Source organism: Oncorhynchus gorbuscha, linkage group LG24 (genome assembly GCF_021184085.1).
Source record: "Oncorhynchus gorbuscha isolate QuinsamMale2020 ecotype Even-year linkage group LG24, OgorEven_v1.0, whole genome shotgun sequence".
Lineage (NCBI taxonomy): Eukaryota > Metazoa > Chordata > Actinopteri > Salmoniformes > Salmonidae > Oncorhynchus > Oncorhynchus gorbuscha.
Genome location: NC_060196.1, coordinates 25,499,473 through 25,523,010, shown reverse-complemented (window position 1 = coordinate 25,523,010; position 23,538 = coordinate 25,499,473). Strand labels below are relative to the sequence as shown.

At 40.3% G+C, this 23,538-nt stretch overlaps 1 protein-coding gene across 2 annotated transcripts in view; it reads right to left on the bottom strand.

The window, feature by feature from the left end:
- Positions 1-9,282: 9,282 nt before the first annotated feature.
- LOC124012626 (probable ATP-dependent RNA helicase ddx6) overlaps positions 9,283-23,538 on the bottom strand; it is a 41,188-nt gene continuing 26,932 nt past the window's right edge. Inside the window, exons 11-14 of one of the 2 annotated variants that reach the window (XM_046326461.1) lie at positions 12,725-12,788; positions 10,364-10,465; positions 9,995-10,222; positions 9,283-9,665 (exon numbers count right to left, since the gene is read on the bottom strand). In XM_046326461.1, coding sequence (XP_046182417.1) covers positions 9,658-9,665; positions 9,995-10,222; positions 10,364-10,465; positions 12,725-12,788 — 402 coding nt within the window. In that variant the 3' untranslated portion in view covers positions 9,283-9,657. The remainder of the gene's footprint in view (positions 9,666-9,994; positions 10,223-10,363; positions 10,466-12,724; positions 12,789-23,538) is intronic. The other variant, XM_046326460.1, reaches the window with a different exon arrangement.

The following is a 23,538-nucleotide window of genomic DNA, read 5'->3' as shown; positions in this document are numbered from 1 at the left end:
CTTGAGGTGGCACTTGGATTGGGCAAATGAGCACACTTCTGAACAACGTGTGGCAGAAATACATGTCAATCTCAGCGTAAACAACCAGCACGGCACCACTGAGGTAAAAGAAAACTCAAGCTGATAATTCGAAGGCATGGTCTTGTAATTTCGACCACACCTCCATTTGTAGCCAACTGGTTATTAGACGTTTCAGTCACAAAAGAACTGCAATAAGATTGGACAAATGCAATATCTGCCTTACCCAACAAACGCTTGCTGATAGATTGCAAAATGGACTCTTTTTCTGATTTGGAAAAGACAGCAAGGTTCTCAAAGGCTGAAGGTGGGATCATCACTGTTTGGAGGCTGCTGATTGGTGGACGAGGGGAGTCATTGAGGTTGGTTGCAGTTCAGGGATGTAAAATTAAAAAGTGCTGCCTGTGAAGGTCAGTGACAGCACGAGGGTCTTGAGTCAAATTCAGAAAAACGACTGGAATAGCTCCTACACCACTTTTTCCACAGGGCCGGATTACCACATGCTCTGGGATCGCTGACCTTCAGAGGTTGGGGCCCTTCTGGTGGGGGTGAAGGGTCAGAGAGCACATGATAGCAAAATGTATAGAATTGCAGAACATTTGCTTTAAAACGGCAAAATTTTCTCTCAAATTGTTAACAAAATAATAAGATGTGCTATAAAAAGAAGTGTAGAATTGCAGACAATTTGCTTTAAAACATGACAAAATGTGTAGAATAGCATTATAAAACTGCACATTTTACTCTGCACCATTACGAAATGAGTGGACTTAACTTGCAACAATTTTCAACCACTAACAAACGCAGCAATGTTGTGGATGTGTGCTTTGTGCTGACACACGTCCATCAATATCTATGGAAGCTTTACCTTTCAGTTAAGAGTAATGACCTGAGCAGTCACTAACTTTACATCGCTCTGGATAAGAGAATCTGCTTAATTTGAATGTAAGAATGTAGGCCTAAACACCTGAGTGCAGACAGCAATGTGTAAAAGTATCACAAAAGCACAACCTGTCATGTACACAAGCCTTCAAAGACAGGAACAATGAAAAACACCACACTTTCAATTGAGTTCATTTTTATTACATTTTATAACCCCCTGTATTAATTCCAATGTCATTAAAGTACAGTTTAAGACTCTGATAGAAGTAGATAATTGAAGTACGCTTCTTGTATTGATTGTTTCTAGGGTTACCGAGGGGGGAGGTGTAAACAAGCCAAATTGACATAGTTGCATTTTAAATTGTAATATTGTAAGAAAATTAATGGTGCAACTTTACCCATCGACTTTCTCTATAATCAGATCAAGCATACATGTATGCTCCAATATAGTGGCTGACTACGGCTGTCTGATTTGTAAGACAAACTACCTCGTCAAAGTTTGTGTTAAGACCTCCGTTTGTAATTCTCACTCTAAATGGGGCTGAACAGTTTTGAAAATAACAAATGAAAAAGTAAAAGCCACCAAGGTGTGTACATTCCCACATACAGTGCCTTCAGAAAGTGTTCACACCCCTTGAATTTTCCCACATTTTATGAAAAGCTGAATTGTCTTGAGTCAATAAGTATTCAAACCCCTTTGTTATGACAAGCCAAAATAAGTTTGGGAGAAAAAAAATGTGCTTAAGTTTCATGGACACACTGTGTGCAATAGTGTTAAACATGATTTATTAGTGACTACCTCATCTCTGTACCTCACACATATATTTATCCCTCAGTCAAGCTGTCAATTTCAAACACAGATTCAACTGCAAAAACCTGCAAGGTTTTCAAATGTCTCTCAAAGAAGGGTACCTAAAGCAGACACTGAATATCCCTTTGAGGATGGTGAAGTTACTAATTACACTTGTGGTTGAATCTGTGTTTGAAATTGACAGCTTGACTGAGGGATAAATATACTGGAGGATGGATCAACAATATTGTAGTTACTCCACAATACTAACCCAGTGAAAAGGAAGACTGTATAGAATAAAAAATATTCCAAAACATGCATCCTGTTTGCATCAAGGCACTAAAGTAATACTGCAAAAAATGTGGCAAAGCAATTCACTGTTTGTCCTGAATACAAAGTGTTATGTTTGTGGAAAATCCAAAGCAAACATTACTGAATACCACTCTCCATATTTTCAAGCATAGTGGTGGCTGCATCATGTTATAGGTAATCTTGTAATCATTAAGGACTGGGGAGTTTCTCAGGATAAAAAGGAAATGGAATGGAGCTAAACACAGACAAAAACCTAAAGGGAAAGCTGGCTCAAGTCTGCTTTCCACCAGTCACTGGGAGATTAATTCATATTTCAGCAGGGCAATAACCTAAAACACAAGGCCAAATCTACACTGGAGTTACTTACCAAGAAGGAAGTGAATGTTCCTGAGTGGCCGAGTTATAGTTTTGCATTAAAATCTACTTGATAACTATGACAAGTCCTGAAAATGGTTGCCTAGCAATGATCAAGAGCTTGAAGAATTTTGAAAATAATAAATGGGTAAATGTTGCACAATCCAGGTGTGGAAAGCTCTTATCCAGAAAGACTCACAGTTGTATTCGCTGCCAAAGGTGCTTCTACAAAGTATTGATTCAGGGGTGTAAATACTTATGCAAATTAGATATTTATGCATTTCATTTGAAAACATTTCTAAAAACATGTTTTCACTTGGTCATTATGGGGTATTGTGTGTAGATGGGTGAGAAATAAATCTATTTAATCCATTTTGAATTCAGGCTGCAACAACAACATGTGGAATAAGTCTAGGGGTATTAATACTTTCTGAAGGCACTGTACAATAACTACAGAAAACACAGGACAACGGAATTCTGAAATGGCTTCTCCCCCTTAATGACCACAGAAAATGTTTTACTCACTTATGTGACAAATTTAACCGTGGCTATGTTTAAAATGTCCAAACAAGTAATTTAATTAATTCATTAATTAAATTGAGCAAATTAGAATTTTAGTACCAGTCATTCATCCAGTTTCCAGGAACAGAATACACTATTTTCTTTCCAGCTCTTGCAAAATTCAGTCTCTCAGTTTATTGAATGTAGCGTCTCTGCATGTAAGAGGAGTCTGCATTAGAGAAGCACAACACAGTCATGCATGCAATTCAGAATTTGTGCAACTGGACATACAGTGAGTGGGGAGAACAAGTATTTGATACTGCCGAAATGCAAATGAATTACTTAAAAATCATACAATGTGATTTTCTGGATTTTTGTATTAGATTCCGTCTCTCATAGTTGAAGTGTACCTATGATAAAAATGACAGATCTCTACATGCTTTGTAAGTAGGAAAACCTGCAAAATCGGCAGTGTATCAAATACTTGTTCTCCCCACTGTACATTTGAGGCTTCGCTGTATTAGCTCTATTGCAATTTGGGAATCAGGGGTATTCTGGTTTCTGTACCAGTTTATTTTCTCTAAACCCCATGCTGCAATACCATAATTCATATATTAATTGTATTATACCCCAAACCCCTTTTACCTTTCCCCACCATAGACCATATAGGCTAGCTCTTACTCGTGGTTTTAAGGACATGATTACCTTTTCCAAACATCTTGGAGTAAGTTAACCTTCCCTCCCCCATTTGTACTCATTCATTCACACAGTCACATCTTGACTCAATGGCCAAGAGCACGCACACACAGATCCACACAGGATTAGACAGTGACATACACTCAGTGGCCAGTTTATTAGGTACACTACACCGCTCACGAAAATGGCTAGCTCCTACAGACGAGTCACGTGGCCGTGGCTTGCTCAATATAGGCAATGTAGCATATACAGGCATCGACGCATTCAGTTACTGGTCAACTGAACGTTAGAATGGGCAAAATGAGTGACCTAAGCATCTGAGCGTGTTATGATCGTCAGTGTCAAGCGCGCCAGTTCCAGTATTTCAAAAAAAATGTCCGGCGTCCTTTTCATGCAAGACAGTGTCTAGGGTTTACCAAGAATGGTGTGAAAAATAAAACACATCCAGCCAGGGACAGTCCTGTTGGTAAAAACAGCTCGTTGATGAGAGGTCACGGTGAATGGCAAGAATCATGCAAGCTAACAGGCAGGCCACAAACAGGCAAATAACGGCGCAGTACAACAGTGGTGAGCAGAACGGCATCTCTGAAAGCACAACTTGTGGATTCTTGTCATGGATGGGCTATTGCAGCAGACGACCACACCGGGTTCCAAACCTATCAGCTAAAAACAAGAAGTGGCTCCAGTGAGCACGCGATCACCCACACTGGACAATTAAGGAGTGGAAAAACATTGCCTGGTCCGACGAATCCCGGTTCCTGTTGCGTCATACTGATGGCAGAGTCGGGATTTGGCGTAAGCAATTCCATGGCCACATCCTGCCTGGTGTCAACGGTACAGGCTGATGGTGGTGTAATGGTTTGCTGAATGTTTTCCTGGCACACATTAGGTCCCTTGATAGGAATTGAGCAATGTTTCCATGCCCCAAATAATTCAGGCTGTTCTGGAGGCAAAGGGGGGTCTGACCAGGTACTAGATGGGTGTACCTAATAAACTGAGTATACAGACATTTACCCACTGACAGACTGAATATTCCATCTCTACACTCTTAACATTGCCTGTTTTCTAATCCCCTTTGTGACCACTGATGGGAAAGAACAATATGTGAAAGGAATTTGAAAAACTCTGCCTTGGGCTAGTTTGGAGTTTACACTATATGGCTAGTGTTGACCTATTCTGTCTTTGCACAGTATGGGTCACAAAGTAGACCAGAAAACAGGCTATGGACAACAGCCATACAGGTATTAAGACATTGTATGTCACTCACAGACAAACAAGCACACAGAAACATTCACAATTGCATACAGAAATTCACATTTCAGCCAATTGAACAGCCATTCATATACAGACACACAGGCAATCACATTCATACCAACAAACAAATGAGACGGGACACTAACTTACTCTTAAAACACACCAACCAACCCTGTTTCTCACACACCAAGTTTCTCTCTATGACGCACGTGCGCGCGCGCACACACACACACACACACACACACACACACACACACACACACACACACACACACACACACACACACACACACACACACACACACACACACACACACACACACACACACACACACACACACACACACACGCAAAGCACACAAAATGCCATGACGTGACATTACACTTTTTTGGTTTCTGTTCAATATAAATCCTGAAAGTCAGTATTTAAAATCAAACAAAATAAAAAAAATCTAATTCAAAACTACCTCCACCATGAAGCAAATTCATATTTTTTGTTTGTTATTGTAAACAAATTGTGTAAACAACGAATTATTTACAAACCAATTTCCTCAAAATGATACCAACCACCTCGTAAAAAGATTGACCTGGATAACCAGTATGACTGCTCGGATAGCATTCTCTCCAGTACTTAAAATAAGCAAACTAATGGTCAAAATATAATACTTTTTTGTACTTTGGGAAAAAAATTACAAATGTGTTGAGTTTCAGATCTGTTGCAAACCATATTGGTTGGTCCACTGTTGTGCTGGAGTTCTTAAGTACCAGAGAGAAGAAAAGATTCAAGATGACTCGCAAACCCACACAAACCCAGTGCCATAAAACCCTGCTCTGCCCCCCTCCCTGATTAGCAAGCTTTGTCAAAAATAATTTCAAAAGAAGCAAAAAAAAACATCACATATTTTCCTCTGCTTTCATCATCAGCTAAACATTTGTAGCAGGACCAAAACAAAAGATTACAGCTGCCAGTTTGAAGATGCTACAATTCACTTTCAAATATAATTCTGATGTGAGCCAACCCACCCCACACACAAGAATAGTCCCTCAGCTTTTCACAATCATAACAAAACTGTACGACCCCCCCCTCCAAAAAAAAACTCAGGGTGTTCCCAACCTAATGAATAGCAGAGATAACAAATGAGAGTTCTGCCAAGTTCTCTGCTCTGTATGTATCATATCAAAATACCCGCCCTTCTTTACATTTACATTTAAGTCATTTAGCAGACGCTCTTATCCAGAGCGACTTCTTTCTTGGAGCCAGGCTGAGGAACATCACCCAAGAGCTCTGAGGTTTCTAAAATAAAAGCTTGGTTTTTTGTTACCCAGTTTTTAGTCTAAATATACTATATTTTGTGCCAATGGGCTGCATGTACCATTTGGCTGCACAGTACATATTGGCAATTAATACATTCACAACACTTTGGAGATGACATTTTTACATTTGAGTCATTTAGATTGATTCAAATTAGACCCTAAACCGAAGGACATACCCACAAAACTGTATCAACATTAAATGTCTGCCTCTAAAAAACATATTATATGACCCTCCTCACATTGAGGAAGAAAAAGCAGGTCTCAAAAATATGTTGAACCATGTTGTTTTGTACAAAGAATACGTCAAGATTGCCTCAATTCAGGCCAATGTTAGAGGGCCTTTTTACTGAATAATGTGTTTTGTTTCCTTGTGTTTGTTTTTCATGTAATGTGTAATAAATGTGTATATAGATATTTATAGTGTAATTATTGTTTATTGAGGTGTTCATGCAGGGCTCATATGTGAAAGAGACAGTGGTTAAAAAAAGATCCCATGCTGATCGTAATCTCCAACAACACCTTGTGCGTCTTTCAGAAATTGGATGCATATGACTGAATAGATTGTAATTTCTACCTGTTCTTTCCATAGCTGCAGACATATGGGCCTGTTTCCTATATAGTGCACTACTTTATGGGTCCTGGTTAAAATTAGTGCACTACTTTATGGGTCCTGGTCAAAAGTAGTGCACTACTTTATGGGGCCTGATCAAAAGTAGTGCACTACTTTATGGGGCCTGATCAAAAGTAGTGCACTACTTTACAGGTCCTGGTCGAAAGTAGTGCACTACTTTATGGGTCCTGGTCAAAAGTAGTGCACTACTTTATGGGTTCTGGTCAAAAGTAGTGCACTTTATAGAGAATAGGGTGATATTTTGACCCATAATCACATCACCACCGCAACATAAGTATGAAAGCTCAGAAAATAGTTTTACTAGTAAAATGCTGCACAAGCTCAGTAATTGGATGCTACTGTGTTTTCATGAACTGCTCCTATACTGGTCTGAGATCGTTTATATATACTTTTGTCCGGTGCTATATTAACTTGATTGTAGGTTACCATCCACAGTTTTTACAATGGGCCCAGTCTTATCTTCTTTAAGTAGTCTTATATCATATTTATATCTTATTCACATGATTGATTGTTCATAGTGACAGTCACGTTGCGTCTAAGTAAAAGCTGCCCTTTTTTATTGCAAAGTTTACATTAAATGTACTTTGGCATTCTAGATGATGTCAGTCAGAGTTTGAACCTTGATTATAGAGCATCTAGAACATGAACAAGTTTCCCTAGAAGGACAGTGCACAACGAACATTCTACTTGCATATATCTGAATCAACCAATGTTACAATTCAGCTTAATTGTGTTTGTATTCCGTCTGTTGTGTGAGAGAAAGACAGATGGATGAACTGATAAGAGAGCACGTGGGAGAGTAATTAAGGCACTTGAGTGACAAAAGGCATGTGAATGTAAGCGGGCAAGATGGCTAGTGTGAATGAGCCAATATAAAAGAGTCCATCTTGTCTCTACAATGGAGGAAGACCGGTTTAAACGTGTGAACGCGTTTGGGCCTTGTGTCCCTGGCAACCGCTTTGGTCCCGCCCACAAAGGGTAAAGAAGAAGGAATCTCTTGTTGAAATGCATTCATTTTAGTGTTAAATGGCTAAAACTGTTTTTATTTTCATATAATAATGAATTATATCTATAACTGAGTTGATGTCTGATGTGTGGGCCTCTATGTTGAATAAAAAACAAAACAAACGTTGACCACTAATTTTAAGCTACGTATCAAAGCCAGTGAAATACTAGTAATTCAATACAACTGCATGAATGAAGGTGTGGTGTACCACTGTAAAAATATACGTTTGGTGGTTTTCTATCTAGTGTGAGTGGGAACACTACCACAGGCATTTGCATCTCCGTAATTTGAGATAACCAAAACATGTATTTTGTCTCGTGACATGCATGTCATGTATACCTAGGTAACTCTAGCTACAGTAGCCTGAGGCAAGGCACAAGCAGTGTTACTTTTAATCAGCAGAAATATTGTAAATAAATAAATAAATAACATTACTTTGTGTGCAATTCTAAGACCTGAGCCAGCTAGTTGTCATCGGTAACAAATCAGGTTAGAATAACCTACCGTAAACATTTTATTTTACGGTCGGGACTGACTGCACCTCTGAAAGTGTACATGACTCAAGCTGCTCGTTTTGAACATGACCACTTTTAAGCAACCTAAAGCCATCAATCTATGTAGCTATTTCCCAATACAGACATTATTTTGATAACCCAGCTAACTATGTACACTGAGTGTACAAAACATTAGGAACACCTGCTCTTTCCATGACAGACTGACCAGGTAAATCCAGGTGAGAGCTACTGTATGATCCCTTATTGGATGTCACCTTCAATCAGTGTAGATGAAGGGGAGGAGACGGGTTAAAGAAGGATTTTTAAGCTTTGAGACAATTGATACATGAATTGTGTATGTGTGCCATTCAGAGGGCGAATGAACAAGCTAAGATATTTACGTGCCTTTGAACGGGGTATGGGAGTAGGTGCCAGGTGCACCGGTTTGAGTGTGTGAAGAACTGCAATGCTGCCGGGTTTGTCTCACTCAACAGTTTCCCGTGTGTATCAAGGATGGTCCAGCACCCAAATGACCTACCAGCCAACTTGACACAACTGTAGGAAGCATTGGAGTCAACATGGGCCAGAAAACCTGTGGAACGCTTTCGAAACCCGACGAATTGAGGCTGTTCTGAGGGCAAAATTGGGTGCAACGTAATATTAGGAAGGTGTTGCTAATGGTTTGTACGCTCAGTGTATGTAGTACAGAAGATAAGTTATTCAAGTCGAAGTTGGATATTAGTAGTGCTGTAGCAAATGATTTATTATCCAACCATTTGTGAATTTATTAATAAGTTTAAAACCTACAAATATAGTATCTTAATTCCAATCTAAAAATGCATGTAAGTGAATGAGCTTTCCAACATTCTGATGCTTTCTTTACCCTTAGTGGTCGTTGCTATGGTTAACAATAGGCCTCATGTCATTGATGACACAAACCTGTCCTCCTCCAAAGCTGGCCATAAAAGTGGACGACATATTCAGCTGGAAACAGTACAACTTGATCAATATTTTGCATGGTTCTTACTTTTTAAAAAGACAATGTTCCTCACCTATCTCCGACGTTTTTCAGCTGATATGTTACCTTGCAATACCAGGATACAATCCAAAAAACATTAGCCTACATGTCTTTTAAGCCAAAAAAGGATTGATTGATCTCATTCAGTGTGCATTGGGCAAGCTACCTTTGGTGCAAAACAACATGGTTAAACCATTTTAAATGTTAAAAATGCAGGCAGCTCTTAATGAAATAACAAGGGGGAATAAGAACAGAATATACAAATCAGCAAAAAGTCAACTTGACCTTAACGTCCATGTGCCAGGTTTTGAAGGTTGAGAAAAGAGAAGTTGAAGAGGTGCCTGAAGCCTGTGTGCAAGAGCTGAATGTTGTGCAAAAGCTGGGTATGTCCTATTGTCCTGGATGGAAGATAAGGTGGCAAGGATTAAAAAGATGGGTCGCACACTTCATGCACATCACAAGATGGGTTCCCAATTTGATATATCCCTTATCCCCTTGTGTACATCCACAATTACTTAATAGATGTAAGAAATATGGTAATGAGCCATATTGCCTTCTAAGGAATTTACCAAATTGCTTACGACCCTTTCAGATCTAAGTTAGGGTCGACCTAAAATATTAGGCATTCTCACTGGCATGTCCGACTGACAGGTATAATATGCCCATATAAGCAATAAAGCACTGGGTCCATCTCATCTTCGGAGGAATGTCAGAGTGAATGACTCACCAGTTGAGGGGTTCGAGGGCTCCTCCTGTTGGCAGCCTGTCTCCTTCAGCTCCTCCTCCACCTCGCAGTCTAGGTTGGCGGTGTGGAACTCGGCCACGTACAGGTTCTTGTCGATGCTGCCAGGGATGGGCTTGATGTCGGTGACCAGCTGGTCCTCGATGGACTTCAGGTTGAAGCGGTCCTCAGAGGTGATCAGGTTGATGGCCAGGCCCAGGTGACCAAACCTCCCTGAGAGAGACAATACCACATAGGGATGGAATGGACACGTTGCCAGGATGCAAAACAGAGCATTCAGATATTAAAAGTTGATCAAAAAGCATTGACATAATACCACAAGAAGCACATAAACAACACAAGAAAGTTCTATACCTGATCTTCCAATGCGATGCAGGTATGTCTCGGCGTTCTTGGGGAAGTCGAAGTTGATGACGACATTGACGGCTTGGATGTCAATACCTCTGGTGAACAGATCTGTTTCAAACAGTAAAATCAACTGTACTACCTACCCAAGTAAAATCTGATAGTACCAGACAATATATACAGAAACAATTCATATGGACACTTAGTGCTTTACATAAAGACGTGTCATTGGTAGCACTGGTGCTCCCAACGTATAAAAGTTTAAGAGCACAACATAACATTTAGGAGCACCAGAGCATCCATTGAACCCCCCCATTGAATGAACTGCTGCCAATTAATAATGGAACACTAGTGACTTTAGTAATGTTTACATCCCGCTTTACTCATTTCATATGTATATACTGTATTCTATTTTAGTCAATGCCACTCAGACATTGGTCGTCCTAATATACGTTTTTCTTCATTCCATTATTTTACTTTTAGATTTGTGTATACTGTTGTGAATTGGTAGATACTACTGCACTGTTTGGAGCTAGGAACACAAGCATTTAGTTAGATACTACTGCACTGTTGGAGCTAGGAACAAGCAATTAGTTAGATACTACTGTACTGTTGGAGCTAGGAACACAAGCATTTAGTTAGATACTACTGCACTGTTGGAGCTAGGAACACAATCATTTAGTTAGATACTACTGCACTGTTGGAGCTAGGAACACAATCATTTAGTTAGATACTACTGCACTGTTTGAGCTAGGAACACAAGCATTTAGTTAGATACTACTGTACTGTTGGAGCTAGGAACACAAGCATTTAGTTAGATACTACTGCACTGTTGGAGCTAGGAACACAAGCATTTAGTTAAATACTACTGCACTGTTTGAGCTAGGAACACAAGCATTTAGTTAGATACTACTGTACTGATGGAGCTAGGAACACAATAATTTAGTTAGATACTACTGTACTGATGGAGCTCGGAACACAACATTTAGTTAGATACTACTGCACTGATGGAGCTAGGAACACAAGCATTTAGTTAGATACTACTGTACTGATGGAGCTAGGAACACAATAATTTAGTTAGATACTACTGTACTGATGGAGCTCGGAACACAACATTTAGTTAGATACTACTGCACTGATGGAGCTAGGAACACAAGCATTTTGCTACACCCACAATAACATCTGCTAAATATGTGTATGTGACCAATAAAATGTGATTTGATTTGTGACCCAAAAATATGGTATATATTTAAATGTCGACTTTTACTAATTTGAGCTTTTCATACTTTTCATATTGAAATCAAGAAGAAGAAAAATAAGGAGAAATAAACATGTTTACCGTGCAATGTCACACGCATCCCTATCAATGAAGACTAGGTTTGCCAAATTGTATTGCAGATTTTCTCAAATTGAAGCTGGTTCTGGAAGTATTCTAAGGATGATTATCAGGTTGCATAAACATGATTAGTGCATTCCCCTCACAATTTTGGCCTTCAAATTTGTTTTCTAAACTAAATAAAGAGAATAGGTTGCTGCTGCTGTCTGGGAGGCAGGCTGGGGAGAGAAACAGGGTTGCTTGAGTCTACTGCCTGAGGTTCAGAGAAACAGCCATGTCTAATTCTGTAGCCTACTAGAAACCAGATATTTTAATATTTATAATACTCAAAATTGAGCCGAATATGACTGTTACCAATTATCACTCGTTTTGAGAAATAGCGCTCACACACGAGATGCACATATCTTGTCACTTAGCAATAGAAACTTTCTCCAATTGAAAAATAATCCTTTTCAATATAATTATTATTATTATTTGTGCTTGAAAGAATTTACCATGTTAAATTTGACTGCACAATTGTATTTGTTCCAAGTTAACAAACCCGCAAATACGTGGGCTAAGAAAAGAGGAGATATTGCACAAGTCTTACGCAACTTTTTTCCTTCAAAAACCACGGCCTCCGAGGACCGGACCAAAAGCATAATTGGAGTTGAGGGGGGGTTCAATCATAAAATAAGATATCACTGTGTGGTGTAGGTTTAAAGCCATAGAAAGCCAGTAGCTGCCTGCGCTTTACATTTATAAATCATTTCCAATCAATCAAACTCATCAAGGTATAATATTGAAGGGGCACATAACCCGCAAGTTATGTGCCTGGGTACGACCATGAAACTAATGAATATGTGATTGCTTTTTCTCTAGGGCACTCAGAAACAACGGTAGAGCGAAGTCTAATCTTTACAAAAATGATTTGGTGGACTTTTCTTTCTAGGCGCACTGGTGCTCCCAAATTAATATTCCAGGTTGCACATATAATATTTAGAAGCACATTCGAACCAAAAATGGTTACACTTTAGAACCCTGTGGACACGTACCGGTGCAGACAAGATTTCTGCAGAGTCCATTTCTGAAGTCGTGGAACACACGATTTCTGTACTCCTGTGAGGATTAAAAGAACACTGCATGAAAGCACTGAAAACACAACCTCAGAAAAGCATCTCTTCTCATGGCTCCCATACATTGACTAGCACAAACTCATATTTTTTAATATATTTTTTTTTATTTCACCTTTTTTTAACCAGGTAGGCTAGTTGAGAACAAGTTCTCATTTACAACTGCGACCTGGCCAAGATAAAGCATAGCAGTGTGAACAGACAGCAACACAGAGTTACACATGGAGTAAACAATAAACAAGTCAATAACACAGTAGAAAAAAAAGAAAAAAAAGGAATCTATATACATTGTGTGCAAAAGGCATGAGGAGGTAGGCGAATAATTACAATTTAGCAGATTAACACTGGAGTGATAAATAATCAGATGGTCATGTGCAGGTAGAGATACTGGTGTGCAAAAGAGCAGAAAAGTAAATAAAAAACAGTATGGGGATGAGATCGGTAAATAGCCCACCCAATTTACCTATGGACTATGTACAGCTGCAGCAATCGGTTAGCTGCTCAGATAGCAGGTGTTTAAAGTTGGTGAGGGAGATAAGTCTCCAACTTCAACGATTTTTGAAATTCGTTCCAGTCACAGGCAGCAGAGAACTGGAACGAAAGGCGGCCAAATGAGGTGTTGGCTTTAGGGATGATCAGTGAGATACACCTGCTGGAGCGCGTGCTACGGGTGGGTGTTGCCATCTTGACCAGTGAACTGAGATAAGGCGGAGCTTTACCTAGCATGGACTTGTAGATGACCTGGAGCCAGTGGGTCTGGCGAAGAATATGTAGCGAGGGACAGCCAACGAGAGCATACAGGTCGCAGTGGTGGGTGGTATAAGGTGCTTTAGTAACAAAGCGGATGGCACTGTGATAAACTGCATCCGGTTTGCTGAGTAGAGTATTGGAAGCCAATTTGTAGATGACATCGCCGAAGTCGAGGATCGGTAGGTTAGTCAGTTTTACTAGGGTAAGTTTGGCGGCGTGAGTGAAGGAATAGAAAGCAGACTCTAGATTTGATTTTGGATTGGAGATGTTTGATATGAGCCTGGAAGGAAAGTTTACAGTCTAGCCAGACACCTAGGTACTTATAGATGTCCACATATTCTAGGTCGGAACCATCCAGGGTGGTGATGCTAATCGGGCGTGCGGGTGCAGGCAGCGAATGGTTGAAAAGCATGCATTTGGTTTTACTAGCGTTTAAGAACAGTTGGAGTCCACGGAAGGAGTGTTGTGTGGCGTTGAAGCTCGTTTGGAGGTTAGATAGCACAGTGTCCAAGGAAGGGCCAGAAGTATACAGAATGGTGTCGATAGCACAGTGTCCAAGGAAGGGCCAGAAGTATACAGAATGGTGTCGTCTGCGTAGTGGTGGATCAGGGAATCGCCCGCAACAAGAGCATCATCATTGATATTTACAGAGAAAAGAGTCGGCCCGAGAATTGAACCCTGTGGCACCCCCATAGAGACTGCCAGAGAACCGGACAACATGCCCTCCGATTTGACACACTGAGCTCTGTCTGCAAAGTAGTTGGTGAACCAGGCAAGGCAGTCATTAGAAAAACCGAGGCTACTGAGTCTGCCAATAAGAATATGGTGATTGACAGAGTCGAAAGCCTTGGCCAGGTCGATGAAGACGGCTGCACAGTACTGTCTTTTATCGATGGCGGTTATGATATCGTTTAGTACCTTAAGCGTTGCTGAGGTGCACCCGTGACCGGCTCGGAAACCAGATTGCACAGCGGAGAAGGTACGGTGGGATTTGAGATGGTCAGTGATCTGTTTGTTGACTTGCCTTTGAAGACCTTAGATAGGCAGGGAAGGATGGATATAGGTCTGTAACAGTTTGGGTTCAGGGTGTCTCCCCCTTTGAAGAGGGGGATGACCGCGGCAGCTTTCCAGTTCTTGGGGATCTCAGACGATATGAAAGCGACAATGGCGGAGAATAGTTTCAGAAATAGAGGGTCCAGATTGTCAAGCCCAGCTGATTTGTACGGGTCAAGGTTTTGCAGCTCTTTCTGAACATCTGCTATCTGGATTTGGGTAAAGGAGAAGCTGGGGAGGCTTGGGCAAGTAGCTGCGGGGGGCGTAGAGCTGTTGGCCGAGGTTGGAGTAGCCAGGAGGAAGGCATGGCCAGCCGTTGAGAAATGCTTGTTGAAGTTTTAGATTATCATGGATTTATCGGTCTCAGGGGCTATATCTGTTCTTAGTTCTGCATTTTTTGAACAGAACATGCTTATCTAAGATGGTGAGGAAGTTACTTTTGAGGAATGACCAGGCATCCTCAACTGACGGGATGAGCTCAATGTCCTTCCAGGATACCCGGGCCAGGTCGATTAGAAAGGCCTGCATCTGTAATGGGTCTATGGTCAGTGGCGTTAGCCACTATATCAAATCGGTAGCAGTGGTGATCCGGTGCCAAGGTCCAGAGTTTACAGCAAGGATCCGGTGGAGTTTTGGGCTCTAGCCGTGTATGAGTTCGGGTGAACAGCTGAATAGGCCAAGAGGTGGGCCTCAGGGATAGCTTCGGTACTGGGTGCCACGGTGAGTGAAAGCTAGCTAGTGGTCCAGGGATTACGGTAGGAATCCGGTGTTGTTGTGGAGAGACAGTCCGATATTGGTAGACTGGCGAGTATTATCCAGGCTAAAAACAGGGCTGGTATCTGTGCTTAAGGTAAAAGCCGTTAGCAGTGCCTAACAATGACTAAATAGCTTGTAGCTAATTAGCTAGTTAGCTTCTGGAGATTCTTGAATGTGTTCTAAAATTGAAAATAATAGCGATTCCGTATCACATTGGGTGAGGCAGGTTACCGGAAGGTATAGTCAACTAAAAATCGAAAAGAGATTGAAAACAAATTGAAATATAAAACACGAAAACAAAAAAATACGAAAAATACAAAAGTACACGAGAGGACAAAACAAACACGTCTTCACTGCTACGCCATCTTCTTATAGGACAAATAACATGAATCTGAATCATCATTAAATCTGGTATGGTTTGTAGACCCACAAAATATGTTAATAATAATAATAATAATAATAATAATGGGTTGGAACCGGTCTTGGGAACAAAACCAAAAACAGGAAAATATTTTTTTCCAGGAACAGAATCAGAACCACAAACTAAAGTAATCTATACTGTTCCGGAACAGAACTGTTATTTTAAAACCAGGGGAACTGGTTAACAAAGTTATTTTAAGTTGCGGTCATTTTTTCCCAGTCCAACAAAAAGCAAAGCACTTATGCAAAGCCCTCACTCTGTCACTCAGAAACTTATTCCAGTGTCTGCCTGACAGAAAATCTTAGCCAGTGTGTAGGCAATCCTCTGTAGGTACAATTCTGTGGGCCTAATTATGATAATTGTCATAACAACAAGATGCACAGTGCTTCAAGCTAAGCCTTCTCGTGTATCGCCTCTCACTCTCTCCCCACCCGCCAAATGTCATTCGCATCTCGCGCCTTACTCTAGTCTGTCCAATTCATGTAAATAGCTTGCCCGCTCCATAGCAAGCTGCTCTATCCGCACTGATTGGTGAAGTAATTAATGTTGAGCAACAATGCCTTCAGAAAGTATTCACATCCCTTGACTTTTTCCAAATGTTGTTGTGTTACAGCCTGAATTTAAAATGTATTAAATTGTGATTTTCTTTCATCGCTGGCCTACACACAATACCCCATAATATCAAAGTGGATTTTCTTTATTTATTTACAAATTCATTAAAAATGAAAAGCTGATATGTCTTGAGTCAATAAGTATTCAACCCCTTTGACAGAGTAAAAGGGAAGCCTGTACAGAATATTCCAAAACATGCATCCTGTTTGCAACAAGGCACTAAAGTAATACTACAAAAAATGTGGCTTTTTTTAGAAAGTGTTATGTTTGTGGAAAATCCAACGCAAACATTACTGAGTACCACTATCCATATATTCAAGCATAGTGGTGGCTGGTTCATGTTATAGGTAAGCTTGTAATCATTAAGGACTGGGGAGTTTCTCAGGATAAAAAGGAAACGGAATGGAAACAGACAAAATCCTAAAGGAAAAGCTGGCTCAGTCTGCTTTTCACCAGTCATTGGGAGATTAATTCAACTTTCAGCAGGACAATAGCCTAAAACACAAGGCCAAATTTACACTTGTGTTACTTACCAAGAAGACAGTGAATGTTCCTGTGGCCGAGTTACAATTTTAACTTAAATCTGGTTGTCTAGCAATTGTTCAACAACCAATTTTATCATCATTTTCAATACATTAGCAGAAAAAAAATAAAAAAATAAACACTATTGTGTGTAGATGGTTTTAATCCATTTTGAATTTAGGCTGTAACAACAAAATGTGCAATATGTCAAGGGTTTTAGTTTAATTTATTTGCACCAAAGAAAACAAGTGACAAAACAGATTTAATAAAAATATATATAACAAATAAAATGTGCAGGTGCTGTTGGAAGCCCAGTGGCTTATATGAAAAACACACCACAAAAAACAATATACAATATGTCATGCCTCTCTCTTTGGTGAGAATCAAAGGTGCCAGATCAGCTAGCCAAAATCTTATGACTTAACTTCGTAAACTTTCTCTCTCTTGCACTGCAGTATGGAGAAGTTAAAAATCCCTTTGTTGTAACAGGGACAGACTTTGCCAAAACTTCAAACATCAAACAATAAACATTGGGACAATATATTTCAATATCCAAATGTTGGGAATTATGACAAATGTAATATAGAAATGAATGTCTATTTTGTGATGTCATTAAAATGGTCAGAAAGACTGTTTAACATGCTAACTGTAACTCTGAAAGTGTACACGTCCTAGTGATCAGGTTTGCATCTAAAATAAATGATTAAGTATAAGAATACTTTTGAAAATATATAAATGTGATTTTACCCTTTTCATATAAACCTGGGCTAAGTCGGTAACCACGCCCATGTGAGTACAGGCATTGTTTCAACATGACGGAACCAGCTTTCCGACCAGAGTGCTTAAAAGGACTCGCTGAAAAATTAACATTTTAGACCAAAATGGTCTAAATGGTTTAAAACTATAAGACCAGAAAATGGTAAGACCCTCTGAAACTTTCAACGAGTGAAGGTGAAGGAAGACTAGACTACACATTCACAGCCTGCAGCTGTACAGTGCCCTGCGAAAGTATTTGGCCCCCTTGAACTTTGCGACCTTTTCCCACATTTCAGGCTTCAAACATAAAGATATAAAACTGTATTTTTTTGTGAAGAATCAACAACAAGTGGGACACAATCATGAAGTGGAACAACATTTATTGGATATTTCAAACTTTTTTAACAAATCAAAATCTGAAAAATTAGGCGTGCAAAATGATTCAACCCCTTTACTTTCAGTGCAGCAAACTCTCTCCAGAAGTTCAGTGAGGATCTCTGAATGATCCAATGTTGACCTAAATGACTAATGATGATAAATACAATCCACCTGTGTGTAATCAAGTCTCCGTATAAATGCACCTGCACTGTGATAGTCTCAGAGGTCTGTTAAAAGCGCAGAGAGCATCATGAAGAACAAGAAACACACCAGGCAGGTCCGAGATACTGTTGTGAAGAAGTTTAAAGCCGGATTTGGATACAAATATTTCCCAAGCTTTAAACATCCCAAGGAGCACTGTGCAAGCGATAATATTAAAAATGGAAGGAGTATCAGACCACTGCAAATCTATCAAGACCTGGCCGTCCCTCTAAACTTTCAGCTCATACAAGGAGAAGACTGATCAGAGATGCAGCCAAGAGGCCCATGATCACTCTGGATGAACTGCAGAGATCTACAGCTGAGGTGGGAGACTCTGTCCATAGGACAACAATCAGTCGTATATTGCACAAATCTGGCCTTTATGGAAGAGTGGCAAGAAGACAGCCATTTCTTAAAGATATCCATAAAAAGTGTTGTTTAAAGTTTGCCACATGCCACCTGGGAGACACAACAAACATGTGGAAGAAGGTGCTCTGGTCAGATGAAACCAAAATGGAACTTTTTGGCAACAATGCAAAATGTTATGTTTGGCGTAAAAGCAACACAGCTCATCACCTTGAACACACCATCCCCACTGTCAAACATGGTGGTGGCAGCATCATGGTTTGGGCCTGCTTTTCTTCAGCAGGGACAGGGAAGATGGTTAAAATTGATGGGAAGATGGATGGAGCCAAATACAGGACCATTCTGGAAGAAAACCTGATGGAGTCTGCAAAAGACCTGAGACTGGGACGGAGATTTGTCTTCCAACAAGACAATGATCCAAAACATAAATCAAAATCTACAATGGAATGGTTAAAAAATAAACATATCCAGGTTTTAGAATGGCCAAGTCAAAGTCCAGACCTGAATCCAATCGAGAATCTGTGGAAAGAACTGAAAACTGCTGTTCACAAATGCTCTCCATCCAACCTCACTGAGCTCGAGCTGTTTTGCAAGGAGGAATGGGAAAAAATGTCAGTCTCTCGATGTGCAAAACTGATAGACATACCCCAAGCGACTTACAGCTGTAATCGCAGCAAAAGGTGGCGCTACAAAGTATTAACTTAAGGAGGCTGAATAATTTTGCACGCCCAATTTTTCAGTTTTTGATTTGTTAAAAAAGTTTGAAATATCCAATAAATGTCGTTCCACTTCATGATTGTGTCCCACTTGTTGTTGATTCTTCACATAAAAATACAGTTTTATATCTTTATGTTTGAAGCCTGAAATGTGGCAAAAGGCCGCAAAGTTCAAGGGGGCCGAATACTTTCGCAAGGCACTGTATATGTAAAATAGCCTAGGAAACTCGACCAAAGACGGGAGGCAAAGAACAGTTTCTCTCACCATCATCTATCTAACAAACTTAGGGAAATACAGATCCCTCTCAACACTGTGTGGGACCTCTGATGTATCCATTCTAACAAACACTCCAGAACAAAAGACGCCTACAACTAAGAAGGACATTGTGACCTCCGGGGGACAACCAGAGACTTAAATCGAAACACTTCCCATAGACGGATCGAATTCAACAGAGATGACAAAGACATCCACGCGTAAATATATACATCGCAATTATTTTAGAATGAGTATTCATATTCCCCCATGAGCATAGCTTCCACATATCTTTGTCTCTCCTGCTATTTTTCTTTCCCCACCCCCTTTCCATTGTGTACCAAGCTGTCATATTAGGTTAGTAATCAATAACCTATACCATGTGTGCTTATGTGTTTTCTGTGTAATTATTTAGTTAGTATTTATTTATCTTGTTTTTAAAATTTTATTAGGATCCCCATTAGCTGTTGCAAAAGCGGCAGCTACTCTTCCTGGAGTCCACGCAAAACATGAAACATAATACAGAACATCAATAGACAAGAACAGCTCAAGGACAGAACTACATACATGTTTTAAAAGGCACACGTAGCCTACATATCAATGCATACGCACAAACTATCTAGGTGTTGTGCCGCATGTTGCTTTATCTGTTTTTTGAAACCAGGTTTGCTGTTTATTTTAGCAATATGAGATGGAAGGAAGATCCTGACAAAATATCCCGTTTACTACGGGAACGTTATTTTTCCAAAAATGAAAATACTGCCCCCTAGTCACAAAAGGTTAATGACTCCAACCTAAGTGTATGTAAACATCCGACTTCAACTGTATATTAGCCCTCAAGATTACAATTAAGAGCATCTTTGCAACCAGTGAATCTATATGTTTTGACAATAACAGCTTACAATCTAAGGTAACGCCAAGTAATTTAGTCTCCTCAACATGTTCAACAGCCACACCATTCATTACCAGATAAAGCTGAGGTCTAGCACTTAAGGAATGATTTGTACCAAATACAATGCTCTTAGTTCTAGAGATGTTCAGGACCAGTTTATTACTGGCCACCCATTCCAAAACAGACTGCACATCTTTGTTAAGGGTTTCAGTGACTTCATTAGCCGCGGTTGCTGATGTGTATATAGTTGAATCCTCAGAATACACGGACACACATGCTTTGCTTAATGCCAGTGGCAGGTCATTGATAAAAATAGAAACGAGTAGAGGGCCTAGAGAGCTGCCCTGTGGTACACCACACTTTACATGTTTGACATGAGAAAAGCTTCCATTAAATAAATAATTAAGCCAATTTGTGTGTCACTGATTCATCACTTAGGCTAAGGTTCTTGTGGATTAAGATATTTGTGAAGTTCAGAATGAGACTGATGTGAGGAAATGATTGATTGATAACTGGTATATCGATATATTCTTGAGTTAATTCGGGAAACTGTAACTCATTAAATACACTTTTTCCCATGATGCCCCAAATTACTAATGAATTAGTTGCATGATTAATTTAATTGAGTAATAATTAAACGTAGGAGGTAATTAAGTACCAAAAAAAGAAGAAAAAAAAGATAAAACCTACTATTCATAAATTAATTGATCAGTAATCACAAGAAAAAAATGTGTTTTGTTTAAATGTGTGTGTGCATGTGTGTGTGAGACATTGGCTATACGGAGGATATTACTGAGTAGTTCGTTTCATCAGGCTGACCTCCAGTCTGTCCGTAGAGCTACGAGACAGGACTGTGTCGAGGCACAGATCTTGGGAAGAATACCAAAATATTTATTTGGGCATTGAAGGTCCCCAAGAACACAGTGACCTCCATTATTCTTAAATGGAAGAAGTTTGGAACCACTAATACCCTTCCTAGAACTGGCTACCTGGCCAAACTGAGCAATCGGGGGAGAAAGCCCTTGCTCAGTGAGGTGACCAAGAACCCCATGGCCAATCTGATAGCGCTACAGAGTACCTCTGTGGAGATGGGAACCTTCCAGAAGGACAACCATGTTTGCAGCACTCCACCAATCAGGCCAGACAGAAGCATCACGTCTGGAAGAAACCTAGCACCATCCCTACGGTGAAGCATGGTGGTGGCAGCACCATGTTGTGGGGATGTTAGTCTGTGGTCTTATAGATGAGGGGATACAGATAGATGGAGTATAAAGTATTGAACAGGTCAGATGTACTGGTCAGTCTGTGGTCTTGCAGATGAGGGGACACAGATAGATGGAGTATAAAGTATTCAACAAGTCAGATGAACTGGTCAGTCTGTGGTCTTCTAGATGAGGGGATACAGATGAACTGGTCAGTCTGTGGTCTTCTAGATGAGGGGATACAGATGAACTGGTCAGTCTGTGGTCTTATAGATGAGGAGATACAGATGAACTGGTCAGTCTGTGGTCTTGCAGATGAGGGGACACAGATAGATGGAGTATAAAGTATTCAACAAGTCAGATGAACTGGTCAGTCTGTGGTCTTCTAGATGAGGGGATACAGATGAACTGGTCAGTCTGTGGTCTTCTAGATGAGGGGATACAGATGAACTGGTCAGTCTGTGGTCTTGCAGATGAGGGGACACAGATAGATGGAGTATAAAGTATTCAACAAGTCAGATGAACTGGTCAGTCTGTGGTCTTCTAGATGAGGGGATACAGATGAACTGGTCAGTCTGTGTTCTTCTAGATGAGGGGATACAGATGAACAGGTCAGTCTGTGGTCTTATAGATGAGGAGATACAGATGAACTGGTCAGTCTGTGGTCTTGCAGATGAGAGGACACAGATAGATGGAGTATAAAGTATTCAACAAGTCAGATGAACTGGTCAGTCTGTGGTCTTCTAGATGAGGGGATACAGATGAACTGGTCAGTCTGTGGTCAGATGAACTGGTCAGTCTGTGGTCTTATAGATGAGGGGATACAGATGAACTGGTCAGTCTGTGGTCTTATAGATTAGGGGATACAGATGAACTGGTCAGTCTGTGGTCTTATAGATGAGGGGATACAGATGAACTGGTCAGTCTGTGGTCTTATAGATGAGGGGACACAGATAGATGGAGTATAAAGTATTCAACAAGTCAGATGAACTGGTCAGTCTGTGGTCTTATAGATGAGGAGATACAACAAGTCAGGTGAACTGGCCAGTCTGTGGTCTTATAGATGAGGAGATACAGATGAACTGGTCAGTCTGTGGTCTTATAGATGAGGGGATACAGATAGATGGAGTATAAAGTATTCAACAAGTCAGATGAACTGGTCAGTCTGTGGTCTTATAGATGAGGGGATACAGATGAACTGGTCAGTCTGTGGTCTTGCAGATGAGGGGATACAGATAGATGGAGTATAAAGTATTCAACAAGTCAGGTGTCAGTCTGTGGTCTTATAGATGAGGAGATACAGATAGATAAAGTATAAAATATTCAACAAGTCAGGTGTCAGTCTGTGGTCTTATAGATGAGGAGATACAGATAGATAAAGTATAAAGTATTCAACAAGTCAGGTGTCAATCTGTGGTCTTATAGATGAGGGGATACAAATGAACTGGTCAGTCTGTGGTCTTATAGATGAGGGGATACAGATGAACTGGTCAGTCTGGGGTCTTATAGATGAGGGGATACAGATGAACTGGTCAGTCTGGGGTCTTATAGATGAGCGGATACAGATGAACTGGTCAGTCTGGGGTCTTATAGATGAGCGGATACAGATGAACTGGTCAGTCTGTGGTCTTATAGATGAGGGGATACAGATGAACTGGTCAGTCTGTGGTCTTATAGATGAGCGGATACAGATGAACTGGTCAGTCTGTGGTCTTATAGATGAGGGGATACAGATGAACTGGTCAGTCTTGGTCTTATAGATGAGGGGATACAAATGAACTGGTCAGTCTGTGGTCTTATAGATGAGCGGATACAGATGAACTGGTCAGTCTGTGGTCTTATAGATGAGCGGATACAG